The sequence below is a fragment of the Microcebus murinus genome, chromosome 19 (genome assembly GCF_040939455.1).
Source record: "Microcebus murinus isolate Inina chromosome 19, M.murinus_Inina_mat1.0, whole genome shotgun sequence".
NCBI lineage: Eukaryota > Metazoa > Chordata > Mammalia > Primates > Cheirogaleidae > Microcebus > Microcebus murinus.
Window position 1 is genome coordinate 36,154,073 of NC_134122.1, and position 13,640 is coordinate 36,167,712.

The window sequence follows — 13,640 nt, forward strand, 5'->3', positions numbered from 1 at the left end:
GCATGAGCCACTGAACTTGGCTTAGCATAATATTTTCGACATTCATCCATGCTATAGCATGTAGCAGTACTAAATTTCTTTTTATTGCCAGATAATATTCCTTTGAATCAATATACCGCATTTTGTTTATAATTCATCAGTTAATGGACACTTAGGGTATCTCTACTTTGGGAATATTATGAATACCTTTTCATATGGATGTTGGCCATTTGTGTATCTTCTTCAGATACCTGTCTGTTACGATCCTTTGCTCATTTTTTTCAATAGGGTTATTTGTTCAAGAAAGATATAGCTCTTCAAAATTTCAAAGAATAAAATTTTCAGTTAAAGAAACAGAAATAAGAGATACATAATGGTGAACTTGCGATATCTATATATAAAATACTCAACAAATCCTTCTGAAAATTAGTGATATAATATTTTATCCATCCATAACAGTCTAATTCACATATTATCAAAATAAAAAAGTCATTTTTAAAAACTCACATATGTGTACATATCATATTGTAGTTTTAAAACACTGTCATATACACAGTCTAGCTTAAGCAATTAAACCTTATAGCAACCCTGTAAGGAAGGTACTGCTGTTTTATTTTACAGTTAGGAAACTAAGGCCAAAACATCTGCTAAAAAGAAAGAATAATAAAACATTTATGTAAGCATTTAAATCAATTTTAATGGGTGATTCCTGACATTCTTGCTATATTATTCTTCATTGAAATAGATGGTAAATTCTAATTTTAAAAGTTAGTATATTAGTACTTCTTCACCAGAAGTCATGGTAAATGAAATATCTCCATTTACTTACATCTTTCTAAAATATCATTAGTGAATTTAAGTATATTGTGTGCTTTTTTTAAAATCTGGGTCAATTTATCGCTCAAGAAATTAAAGGACTGCATTATTGGCTATAAACAGGTAACTAAGGTTGAGCGGCATTACCCACTACATCCTGCCATTTCTTTTGAATCTTAACTTGCAAAATAACAATTACTTATGTCTATAATATTAAGAAGAGGCCAGGCGCGGTGGCTCACGCCTGTAATCCCAGCACTCTGGGAGGCTGAGACAGGCAGATTGCTCGAGGTCAGGAGTTCGAAACCAGCCTGAGCAAGAGCGAGACCCTGTCTCTACTCTAAATAGAAAGAAATTAATTGGCCAACTAATATATATAGAAAAAATTAGCCGAGCATGGTGGCACATGCCTGTAGTCCCAGCTACTCAGGAGGTTGAGGTAGGATTGCTTGAGCCCAGGAGTTTGAGGTTGCTGTGAGCTAGGCTGACACCACAGCACTCACCCTAGCCTGGGCAACAAAGCGAGACTCTGTCTCAAAAATAAATAAATAATTTAAAAAAAAAAAAAAGACTTATAGAAGACTGAATATTAATGAGCTAACAGTCCAACTTAAGATAGAAAAAGAATAGAAAAAAGAACAGTAGTAGATTCGTGAACTGCAAAACAAAGACATAATGAAGAGGATCCACAAGCTAAAATCTAGTTCTTCAGAAAGACTAAAAGAACTGACAACCTCCTGACAAAATTGGTCAAGAAAACAACCAAATGCATAAATATATAATGTTAGGAATGAAAGGGTAGAACTTTTAGTTAAGTTTGAGTGTGTGTTGGGCAGAGATTGATTATTCCAAAGCATTACATATTTGGTCACTCTGACCATTCATTTTTACTTACCGCCAACAGAAGACACATTTATTTGCACATGCCAAGCTCGGAGTGGTTTCCATGCAGCGATGGCTTTCAATGCCATAGAATGTATGTTTATAGCAACCTCCTCTCCCTCGAAGCATTGACTATGACAAGTAAACAAATCATAATTTAAATAAAATTGTCAAAGCACAGAAACAAAGCACCAAGCCATCATTTTTAAGAAGAAACCATGTGTTTCATAACCATAAATATCCCTACTGGTATCTGCATGGTGCAGAAAATTAACATTATAGCTTTATAGTGTTTTGACAGTGCTTTGGGTTTTTTCTAAAACCCAATGAAATAAAACTATGATTCATTAACTCTGAAAGCTCTATAGGGAAAATCACTGATGCTTTCATTTCCAAATCCATCCAACTGCCTCACATAATATTAGCACATAACATATAATGCCAGGGGACAGACAAGAGAGGCTCCTAAACAATGCAGGCAGCACTCATATGCAAGAGTATCTCTGCTTTGAATAGGGAGGTAGGTAAGGGAATGCATCCTGGACTATAATCTATGTCAGTGGAATGGGTAGAATTTGAGCATATTTGAGACAGTTGAGGGGACAAGCAGCAGATATATGAGGAATAGATTATTCCCAAAATAACACTATTTATGTGAGAGGTAAAACCATATATCATATGAGTCACATAGATCAGTAAGTATAGAAAAGAAGGTAATTTAAAGAAATAGATCAACTTAGGGTTGGAGTCAAGATAATATCAAGCTTTTCAAGGTATCCTCAGAAAGATTTGTTACAAAGCTCTGTGTAACATGGGCTTGATTTCAGTAAAAGTGGAAGCAGTGAAGCCTATGAGGAGGTTATGCAAGAGAGGCAATGATGACTGGCTCGTAAGATTACTGGAGGAAAGAGGCAGGGTACCAAGAGGCATAATCAGTGTCATTCTCCACTGAAGGGCAAAACAGAGGAAGTTGTCCAAGATAATTTATATTTTGAGGCCAAATGACTGAAATAACATGGAACTAAAAACAGCAACAATGAATAAGGAGAAAAAAAGGGGAGACACAGCTGGGTAGTCTTTACACATAGAAAGATATAGAGATATCAGTATACTAATATTATAATGTAGTCCACAATGAAAGAAAATTACGTAAAATCCTATCAGCTTAATTATTATGTCGTTTGACCATGAAGTCTTTTAACTGTTTGTTCTGATAAAAAGTTTCCCTGCTTACCTGACTTAGTACTTGCATTTGAAAAAACGAGGAGTGAAGTAAAAATACTGTTCAGCATAGCTATGCCTATAAATTCTCTTCCAAAGTCCTAATAAAATATACAAGGCAGCGAACATAACATTCAACTCTTGCAAATAGCACTGAAAACCAAAAAGTCCATCAAATGCCAAAGTCAGAGTAATTTCTAAAAAATACCATGCCAGTGGAGAAACAGAGCTGAAGAACTATATGCTTCATTATTTATTGAGAAGTTAATACTGAATTGTACCACCCCTGATTCATGTTGAAGTCCTAACCCTCACTGCAACTGTATTTGGAGAAAGGGCCTTTAAGGATGTAATTAAGGTGAAATGAGGTCCTGTGTGGGGCCCTAATCTAATAGCACTGCGGTCCTTGTAAGAAGAGGAAGAGAGACCAGAGAGCTCTCTGTGGGTACATGGAGGAAAGGCCACATGAGGACTGGAGCCCACGGGATGAAAGAACTGCAGGCAGCCTCACCGGACCAGTGAGGGCTTCCCAGAGGTGTGATGTCCAAAGTGAATGCTGAAAGGCTAAAAGGATTTTTCAAGGTACAAACATAGAGATGTGTAAGAAGTGGATGGCATGGTTTTTGTTTCAAAAATGTTGTTTTCCAAAAGTTTATTTAAGCGTATGATGTATTTTAAAATTTTTAAGGGGCGAGGTTTAAGACAACTCGGGGGCAGGGGGGATTTTTATTTTTTTGATCTGTGCGTTCTGGGGTGTTTTTGTTATGGCCAATGGACATTAATTGCTCCAGCTTCATTTGTTGAAAAGGTTATCCTTTCACCATGCAATTGCTTTTGCACCTTTGTAAAAAAAAGTTAAGCGTATTTTGTGAGTCTATTTCTGGAATCTCTACTCTTTCCTTTGATGTATGTGTCTGTCTGCCCCTTAGCCAGTACCACACTGTCTTGATTACTGTGGCACTATAGTAAGCCGCATCAGATGAGTGATTCTTCCCATTTCTTTCTTGTTTGTCAACATTATTTAAGCTCGTCTAGAGCCTGTGTCTTTCAAGTTTTAAATTAAGTTTGTCTATTTCTATAAAAGCCTTACTGGTATTATTATAAGAATTGCATTAAACCTATAGATTAATTTGTTGAGAACTGACATTATATTGAGTCTTCTATTCCATGAACATGATTGTGTCTCTCCATTTATTTAGATTTTCATTGATTGTTTTCATCAGCATTATATAATTTTAAACATCCAGTCTTGTATATGTTTCATTAAATGTAAATCTATTATAAGTATATAATTTTTTTGGAGTGACTGTAAATGGAATGTCTTTTTAGTTTTGATTTTCATATGTTTATTGTTAATATACAAAATGTAACTGATTTTTGGGTGCCGATACTGTATCCTATGACTTTGCTGAACTCAATTATTAGTTCTAGGAATTTTTTTTTTCCATTTCCCTGAGATTTTCTATGCAGAAAATCATGTCATCTGCAAAATAAGACAGTTTTATTCATATTTCTGCCTTTCCAATCTGCATGCATTTTCTTTTTCTTACCTTATCAAAGTGGCTAGAACTTTCAGTGCTATGTTGGATAGCAGTAGAGCAGACATACTTGCTTTGTTTCCAGTCTTACAGGAAAAGCATTCAGGCCTTCACATTCGGTATGATGTGAGCTATAGGAACTTTGCAGATATTCTTAATCAAAGTGAGGTAATATTTCTCTATTTCTAACTTGCTGAGAGTTCTTAATAATGAAGTGGTAGACTCTGCCAAATGCTTGTTCAATTGATATGAACTCTGCCAAATGCAGCATCAATTGATATGATTAAATAATTTTTCTTCTTTAATTTGATGATGTGATAAATTACTTTGATTTTTGAATGCTGGACATGCTGTGCATAACTGAAATCAATTCCACCTGGTAACAGTATATGATGGCTTTTATACCTGACTGAATCCTATTGGTTAGTATCTTGCTGAGGGTTTCTACGCCTAAGTTCATGAGAGATATTGGTTCTCTTTTACTGTACTGTCTTTGTCAGGTTTTGTTTTCAGGTTAAAACTGGCCTCATAAAATAAGTTGAGAAGTATTTCCCTCTCTTGTACTTGGGAAGACAGGTAAAACTGGTGTTAATTCTTCATTAAATGTTTGGTAAAATTCTCCAGTAAAATCATCCGAGCCTAGAGATTTCTTTTTGGGGATACTTTTAATTACAAAATCAGTTTCTGAAAGGATTATAGGACTATTTAGATTATCTATTTCATTTTGGGTGAGTTTGGTTCAGTTTTGATAATGTGTGGTTTTCACGGAATGGATCTATTTCATCTAAGTCGCCAAGTTTATCAACATAAAATTGGCTGTAGCATTTCCTTATTATCCCTTAAATGGCTGCAGGACCTGTAATAATATCCTTTTTCATTCCTAATATTGGTGATTTGTGTCTTTTTATTTTGCCAGTCTTACTACAGATTTATTGATTTTATTGATGTTTTCAAAGAACCAGTTTTTTTGTTTCATAGCTTTTTAAAATTTTCTTATTTTCAACTTCATTGATTTATACTCGTACATCATTTCCTTCCTTTAGTTTCCTTTGTGTTTACTTGGCCCTTTTTGTTCTAGTTTCTTGCAGCAGGAACTTTTATTGCTGATTTGAAAACATTCCTCCTTTCTAATGTAAGAAAGTAGTGCTGTAAATTATCCTCTGAGCACTGCTCTTGAGCTAAATCTTATAGATATCTTTTATTTTCATTTTCACTCAGTTCTATGTACTTTTTTTTTTTGAGACAGAGTCTAACTTTGTTACCCAGGCTAGAGCGAGTGCCGTGGCATCAGCCTAGCTCACAGCAACCTCAAACTCCTGGGCTCAACCAATCCTCCTGCCTCAGCCTCCCAAGTAGCTGGGACTACAGGCATGCGCCACCATGCCCAGCTAATTTTTTGTATATATATATATATATATATATATATTAGTTGGCCAATTAATTTCTTTCTATTTATAGTAGAGATGGGGTCTCGCTCTTGCTCAGGCTGGTTTCAAACTCCCGGCCTCGAGCAATCCACCCGCCTCGGCCTCCCAGAGTGCTAGGATTACAGGCATGAGCCACTGCCTCTGGCTAGTTCTACGTACTTTTTAAAATTTCCTCTTTGATCCATGGCTTATTTAGGAACATGTTGCTTAATGTACAGGTTTAGATGTTTCTTTGATATTGATTTCTAGTGTAATTCCATCATGATCAAAGTTTCTTTTAAATTTTTGAGGTGTGTTTGTTCTATGGGCTGGGACACAGTCTTATCTTGGTGAATGTTCCACAGGCACTTGAAACAATCTATTGTTGTTGGGTCATATATTCTATTAATATATAAGTCAATTAGATTCTGTTGATTAAATGTGTTGTTCAGATTTTCTACATCCTTGCTGGTTTTCAGTCTAGTAGTTCTAGCATTTCCTGAAAGGGGGTTTTGAAGTCCCCAACTTTTAAAAATTTTTTAAAAATTCTCTTATTCAACTATATTAGTTTTTGTTTTGAGGCTATGTTTGGTGTATACTCATTTTATAATTATAAAATGTCTCTCTTTGTGTCTAGTAATTATAACTGCTCTGAAGCTACTTAATCTGATATTAATACACATCCTCCTGCTTTTTGGATTACTGTTTCCATGATATATATTTTTCCATCATTTTACTCAACCTACCTATGTCGCTAAATTTGAAGTGAGTGTTCTTGTAAACATCCTATATTTGGGGCATGTTTTTCATGTACTCTGATAATCTCTAACATTTCCTTGGTGAATCTGGAATATTTATATTTGATATAATTAGTGATATATAAGTCCATAAGTCTACTATTATACAGTTTTCTGTTTGTTTCCCCTGTTTCTCATTCCTGTTATCCTTTTCTTAACTTCCTGCAGGTTATTTAAACATTTTAAGAATTCCATTTTAATTGATCTTGTGTTTTTGAGTTTCTCTCTTTGTATAGTTCTTGTCATGGTTGTTCTGGGTATTACAACATACATACGTGGCTTATAATAGTTTTCTGTGATTAACATTTTACCATTTGCAGTGAAGTGGAGAAACATTATTTCCATTTTGATTCCTCAAACTGTCCCCATTTTAAATATAGTGTTGAATATCACATGGTGTTACAATTTTTATTTCAATCAAAAAATATGACAGGGGGATGGTCATGATGGAGACTCAGACTTTTGGGGGGAGGGGGGGAATGGGCATTTATTGAAACCTTAAAATCTGTACCCCCATAATATGCCAAAATTAAAAAAAAAAAATATGACTTATGAAAGAAATGAGAAAAATATCCGTTTATTGCATGCACCCACAGTTCTGGTCTTTCCATTATTCTTTCTTCCTTCCAGATGCTCCAAGAATCTTTTATCATTTAATTTAGTTTGAAGAACTTTCTTTAGCTAATCTTTAAGGGTGGGTCTGCTAGCAACAAATTTTTAGTTTTCCTTCATCTGATAATGTCTTGATTCATCCTTCATTCTTGAAGAATAATTTTGCCAGATATGGAATGCAGGGTGGAAGTTCTTTTAACACTTGAAAAATACTGTGTCACTCCCTTCCTGCCTTTATGGTTTCAGATAAGAAATCTCCTGCCATTCACATTGATATTATCCTATAGGTAATATACTGCTTCTCTGTCCCAGTTTTCCAGATTTTTTCCTTTTTCCATTTTTAGATCATTAATTATATAAGGTATCTTGGTGTGGATTTGTCTTGGTTTTATCCTGTTTGGGTTCAGTCAAATCCTTGAAGCTGTAAGTCGGTATCTTTCATCAAACCTGAGCTATTTTCAGCCATCAGCACCACTCATTTTCACTCCACCTCTGCAACTCTGATGACATAAATGTTGGATCTCTTATACAAGCTGAGCACCCCTTATCCAAAATGCTTGGGATTTCAGATTTTTTTGGATTTTAGAATATTCGCAATATACTTACTAGGTGAGCATCCCTAATACAAAACCTCAAAATCTGAAATACTCCAGTGAACATTTCCTTTTATCTTTATGTCAGTGCTCAAAAAGTTTCAAATTTTGGAGTATTTCAAGATTTCAGAAATAGGGATATTCAACTTGTATGTATTGTCCCACAAATCCCTAAGGCTCTACTTAATGTTCTTTTCCAGTCTATTTTTGTCTCTGTTGTCCAGATTGGGTAAATTCTAGTGCTCTGTCCTGTTCACAGACCAATCCATTGATCTGTTAAGGACACTGATTCTATCCTGTCATCTCCACTGGACTACTGAGCCCATCAATGAGTAATTTCCTTATTTCTGTTACTATACTTCTCAATTTTAGAATTACCTCTTGGTTCTTTTATAAATTCTATTTCTTTGTTGAGATATTTTATTTTTGAATTTGTTTCAAGACAATTTGTAAATAATGGCTGAAACTTTTTTTTTTTTTTGAGACAGAGTCTTGCTTTGTTGCCCAAGCTACATTGAGAGCCGTGGCGTCAGCCTAGCTCACGGCAACCTCAAACTTCTGGGTTCAAGCAATCCTACTGCCTCAGCCTCCCGAATAGCTGAGACTACAGGCATGGGCCACCATGCCCAGCTTATTTTTCCTATATATATTAGTTGGCCAATTAATTTCTTTCTATTTATAGTAGAGATGGGGTCTCACTCTTGCTCAGGCTGGTTTCAAACTCCTGACCTTGAGCAATCCACCCGCCTCAGCCTCCCAGAGTGCTCGTAGTACAGGCGTGAGCCACCGCATCCGGCCTGAAACATTTTTATGACAGCTGTGTTAAGGATTTTAAAATCCTTGCCAGTAGATTCCATCACCTGATTCATCTGGTGTTAGTGTCAGCTGATTATCTTTTCTTATTCAAGCTGTGATTTTCTTGGTTCTTGGTATGACAGATTTTTTGTTGCATCCTAAACATTTTGTCTATTATGTTAGGAGACTCTAGACCCTATTTAATTATTTTATTTTAGTAGATAGTCACTTTGTTTCCATTTAGCATGCAAGTCCTGGACTACTTCTGTGTGCTATGGTTCCAATGGCAGTTTAATTTTCAGAGCCTTTGCAGTGTAATTTTTCTAAGACTCCCATTGGTCCCTGCTGGTGCTGTCTGAGGGGACAGGAGGGGTTCCTGCAGGCTAGTGCAGTGTGCCCTTCTCAGTGGAGAAGGGAAGTATCCCAGCAGACTTCTAAGGCCAGGCTGCTTGTGTGGCAGAGTTTCCCTTGCCTGTGCCCTCTGGCAGCTTCAGTATCTCTGGGTGGAGAGGCCAGTCTCACACCCACACGGACAAAGAGGCTCCCCTGGCTGGGCCACTTGTTATGGTGGGGTCTCCCTCACTAGTGCCACCCACCCACCCACCTTAGAGTCTCTTGCTGGGGAAAGAGTCTGAGCTTAGTAGGGACAGCGTTTCACAGGCCAGGCCACTTGCTGTGGGTAGGATGGAGTCTCTCTAATACAGTCACAGAAAGCAAATCAGTGTTTCCGGGGGACAAAAGTAATGAAAAGAAGGATTCCAAAGAAGCACAAAGAAATTTTTACACTGTTCATTATCTTGATTGTGCAGATGGTTTCACTGGCATATGCATGTGTAAAATTCATCAAATTGTATGGTTTTAAATACATATAATTTCTTATATGTTAATTATACCTCAATAAAAATTGAAAATATTTTTATTTAAAAATAAAATATGAGAATGCAGCTGAAAAGTTCCCACCAGCCAAAGTGTGAAAATTTGATGATAGAAAAGAAAATAACTATAATGAACTGATGAAAATGCATCTTTCTTCACGCTTTTTCTTGAAAAAAAGAAAGAAAATGCATAACATAATGATATGCAAAAACAAGGGGGAAAATGTGTCACCATTTGAGGTGGCTATTAAAACAACTCCTACTTTGAAAATCTGTAGTTAAAAAGAAATCAGTTACTTATACTACCCTGTCAATAGGAGCTGCATTTCAGAGTAACTAAATAGCCTCAGCTGATAAAAACAGCTCTCCTTTACAAAATAATGCTAGTTAACAAATGTAGAAGAAATGACAAATTTAAAAATGATTTTACAAACCAAAATTAATTATTATTTCAGGCAAGTATTATCAATAGGGGTTTAAAAAAAAAAAAGCAAACATTGGCTTAATGGTTGACACCAAACTGAATGTTTTTAAGTAAAATTCTAGCAACAAGGAGAAAAACTGCACAAAGGAGGGAGTAGAGTGTCACCACCCTGTTTCAGTTGTGAATGTTAGCATTACTAATCGTGAGTGCAAGACAACAGGCCTTGCTCTTAAACAAGTCAGTGCTATTTAAAAAAATAAAAAGACTGGTCTTTATTATAAAAGAGACTTAACAGACATAACCAGATGAAATGTGAGGTCCTACACTGGATATTCGTTTGGACAAACCACTTATAGTCATTGGGGGTCAATTCATGAAATTTGAATATGTTCAGAAATAAAAATTGAAACTTAAAATTATTGACTATTTAAAAAACAGGTTATAAAACAGTATAAACATCCTGTATAAACATCCTATATTTATAGGTTGACCTCATTCAGGTTCAAACACACACATACATACAGAATGTATGTGTATTAAGGTGATAAAAGTATTGATTTTGCTATGGTGGAAATATAATGTCTTACTTTTTAATTTTTATTTGTCTAAATTTTCTAACTTTCTACAATGTACAGATATTGTTTCTGCAATAATAAAAGGTTATTTTAAAAAATGAAACAAAACATATATTACATACAATAGGAGCAATGAGGCATACACATAACATTTATGTTATGAAGGAGAAACTGATAACTGCTTTCTGAGAGATGCAGAAAAGAGATTTGGAATCAAAAGTTACTTCCCATTATGGGAAACATGTGTGGCTATGGGTGGCTATTTAAATTTAAATTTAATGACTTAAAATTAAATGAATTTTAAAATTCTGTTCCTTAGTCACACTAGCTACATTTCAAGTGCTCAGTAGCCACACTTGGTTAGGCATTTGATATTAAGTACACAGTTAGGTATTAGACATTCGGCATTAGGTATCTGCGCCATCTTTCCAACACAATGTGCTCACTTCATGCTTCTGTGCCACATTTTGGTAATTCTTGCAGTATTTTAAACTTTTTCATTATTACTATATCTGCTATGGTGATTGTGATCAGCGATCATTGATATGACTATTGTAATTGTTTTAAGGCACCACAAACTATGCCCTATTAGATAGCAAACTTAATCGATAAAAAGCCAGCTATTCCCCCCTCTCTCACCCTCTCCTCAGGTTTCTGTGTTCCCTGAGATTCAACAATATTGAAATTAGGCCAAGTAATAACTCCACCATGGGCCTCTAAGTGTTCAAGTGAAAAGAAGAGTCCCATGTCTCTCATTTTAAATCAAAAGCTAGAAGTGATGAAGCTTAATGAGGAAGGCATGTCGAAAGCTGAGATAGGCCATAAGCTAGGCCTCTTGTGCCAAACAGCAAGCCAAGTACCAAATGCAAAGGAAATATAATACTTTAAAAGAGTGAGTTGTATGGTATGTAAATTGTATCTTGATAAAGCTGTTAAAATATGCATACAGCAGAAATTCACAGGCTGATTCTAATTTATATAAAATTGCAAAGGACTTAGAAAAGTGGAACCACTTTTCTTGGAAATAAAAAAACCAAGATGGAGAGTTTTCTGTCTGAATTTGCAGGGTAAAAATAAAATAAAAAAAAATAAAAAATAAAAGATTGAGAGCTTATACTACATAATTCCAGACTTACTACAAAGCTAAAGTAATCAAGACAATATGGTATTGGCATAAGGATAAACATATCAATGAAACAGAATATGAAGAGTCCAGAAATAGGCCTAACCATATATGATGAATGGATTGTCAACAAAGGTCTAAAAGCAATTCATTGATGAAAGGAAAGCATGAAAGTTATCAGAATCAAAATGGAGTCACTAATGTTAAGAAAACCCTGACAAATGGAGCTGGGGAAAGCCATGAAGAGAGGGTTCTAACACTTGTATGCTTGATAATAAAAAAGACTACAAAAACGACAACCTTGCACACAGGCCATCACAGCCTAACACAAAGATATTTCTGCAGGGACATCTGCCCAATACCTGACTGGTCTCTGGACCCTGCCCAATACCATATTGTCCATCAGTCCAACCTTGGACTGATGTCACCCTCATTGTTGATCTTTGTAGCCAAGGATAATTACTTCAAAACAATTATGTAATCCTCCTCATTTTTTCCTTCAAAGTTGGGTACGGTGGCTTTAAAGGGAAAAATAGCCTGTGTAGTCCCAGCTACTCAGAGGCTGAGGCAGAAGGATCACCTCAGCCCAAGTGTTTGAATCCAGCCTGGGCAACATAGAGAGACTCTGTCTCTTTAAAAAAAAAACAAACCTTTCTCTTCTTTTATCTCCCTGAATACGCATGCAGTTTACTATGGCATATATATTCCCATGGCAATGCTCTCTTCCCAAATGATTATCATTTTATTCTAGAGAAAGGCCTCTGTTAATCAGGTTGACATAGATGGTGTCAGAAACAGGACCCGAAAAACATCACTAATGGAAGGAATCAGCAATTCTTGGAAAGTGTGCGGCACTCACTTGAACCCTTTGAGCTCTCTGCCTCCATGGCTCACCTTTTCTGCCCCAGTGTGACTCTTCTCTCAGGTTGAGCCTCTCTCCTTTTGACAGAGGCTTTTTTACTTTATTTCGGATCTAGTTTGGATAAGGTCACCTTAATAAAGGACCATACATCTCTCCTGGGATGATACATGTTTTGTCTTCCCTGGGAAGTCCTTTCCAGCATAAAGACAAGTTTCTTTCTGGACTGAGTACTCCTGAGTTTCTATAGAATTTACATTCTGTCTGTGAGGCATGTCATCTCTGTTTTGCACACCAAGTTTAATATTTTGCTTGACCTGCACACCCAGGTTAAAATTTTTGTGAACACTCTTATCTTGGTTTCTTTTTGTTTGATTTGACTCTTTTCCCTTGCTTGTTTCTGAAAATCCCCTGAGACCAAAAATAAACTTCTGGGTGGTAATAGCACAGGATGGCTAAGTAAACACCACCAGGACAGTTGCCAATATCTAAAACACCAGTCTAAACTCCTGACATTCCCTGGTAGGATTTATAGCATTTTCTTTGCTTTTGCAACATAATAAGAAACAGAATGGGATTCTCAAATATTAAGGCATGCCAGGTTTTATGAGACTACAGCCAGCTACATACTATGACCCATTCTTCTGGACATTTTTAAACTGATAGGCAAATTACTTCAAGGAAAATTCAGAGCTCCAATGATCATTATTCAAAAAACCTGCAACTATAGAGTTAACAAGTTCTCTCTCTCTCTCTTTTTTTTTTTTTTTTTTTTACTCTGCCTACTTTGAACCTGTTGACTTTTCTACTGGTGTTGAGATGAAACTCACTGCATATGACATTATAGCAAAGATTTTTTTTAAAAGAGAGAGAATGAAGTCTTAAAGGGCTTTCAAATTAATGGCTTTACAAATTACAGCAGCTCCATGGTAACCAACAATCAAGATACCTTTTAGAAATATAAATTTAGGTTTACCCAACTAGCAATTATATGTGGGGATGGGACACTTAATTGAAAAATTAATAATGTAAAAGAAAAAGAACTAGACATATGTTTATAAAAGTTAGGCTCTCAGACCAAACAAGTCAAAACCTTCAGATCAAAGCAATAATATAAGGTATCTCTGTCCAACACAAAAATTTTG

At 35.7% G+C, this 13,640-nt stretch overlaps 1 protein-coding gene across 1 annotated transcript in view; it reads right to left on the reverse strand.

Annotated features, from left to right (window-relative positions):
* LOC105870997 (S-adenosyl-L-methionine-dependent tRNA 4-demethylwyosine synthase TYW1) overlaps window positions 1–13,640 on the reverse strand; it is a 176,878-nt gene that overhangs the window by 102,937 nt on the left and 60,301 nt on the right. The window contains exon 10 of the mRNA XM_012764072.3: window positions 1,691–1,809. Coding sequence (XP_012619526.2) covers window positions 1,691–1,809 — 119 coding nt within the window. The remainder of the gene's footprint in view (window positions 1–1,690; window positions 1,810–13,640) is intronic.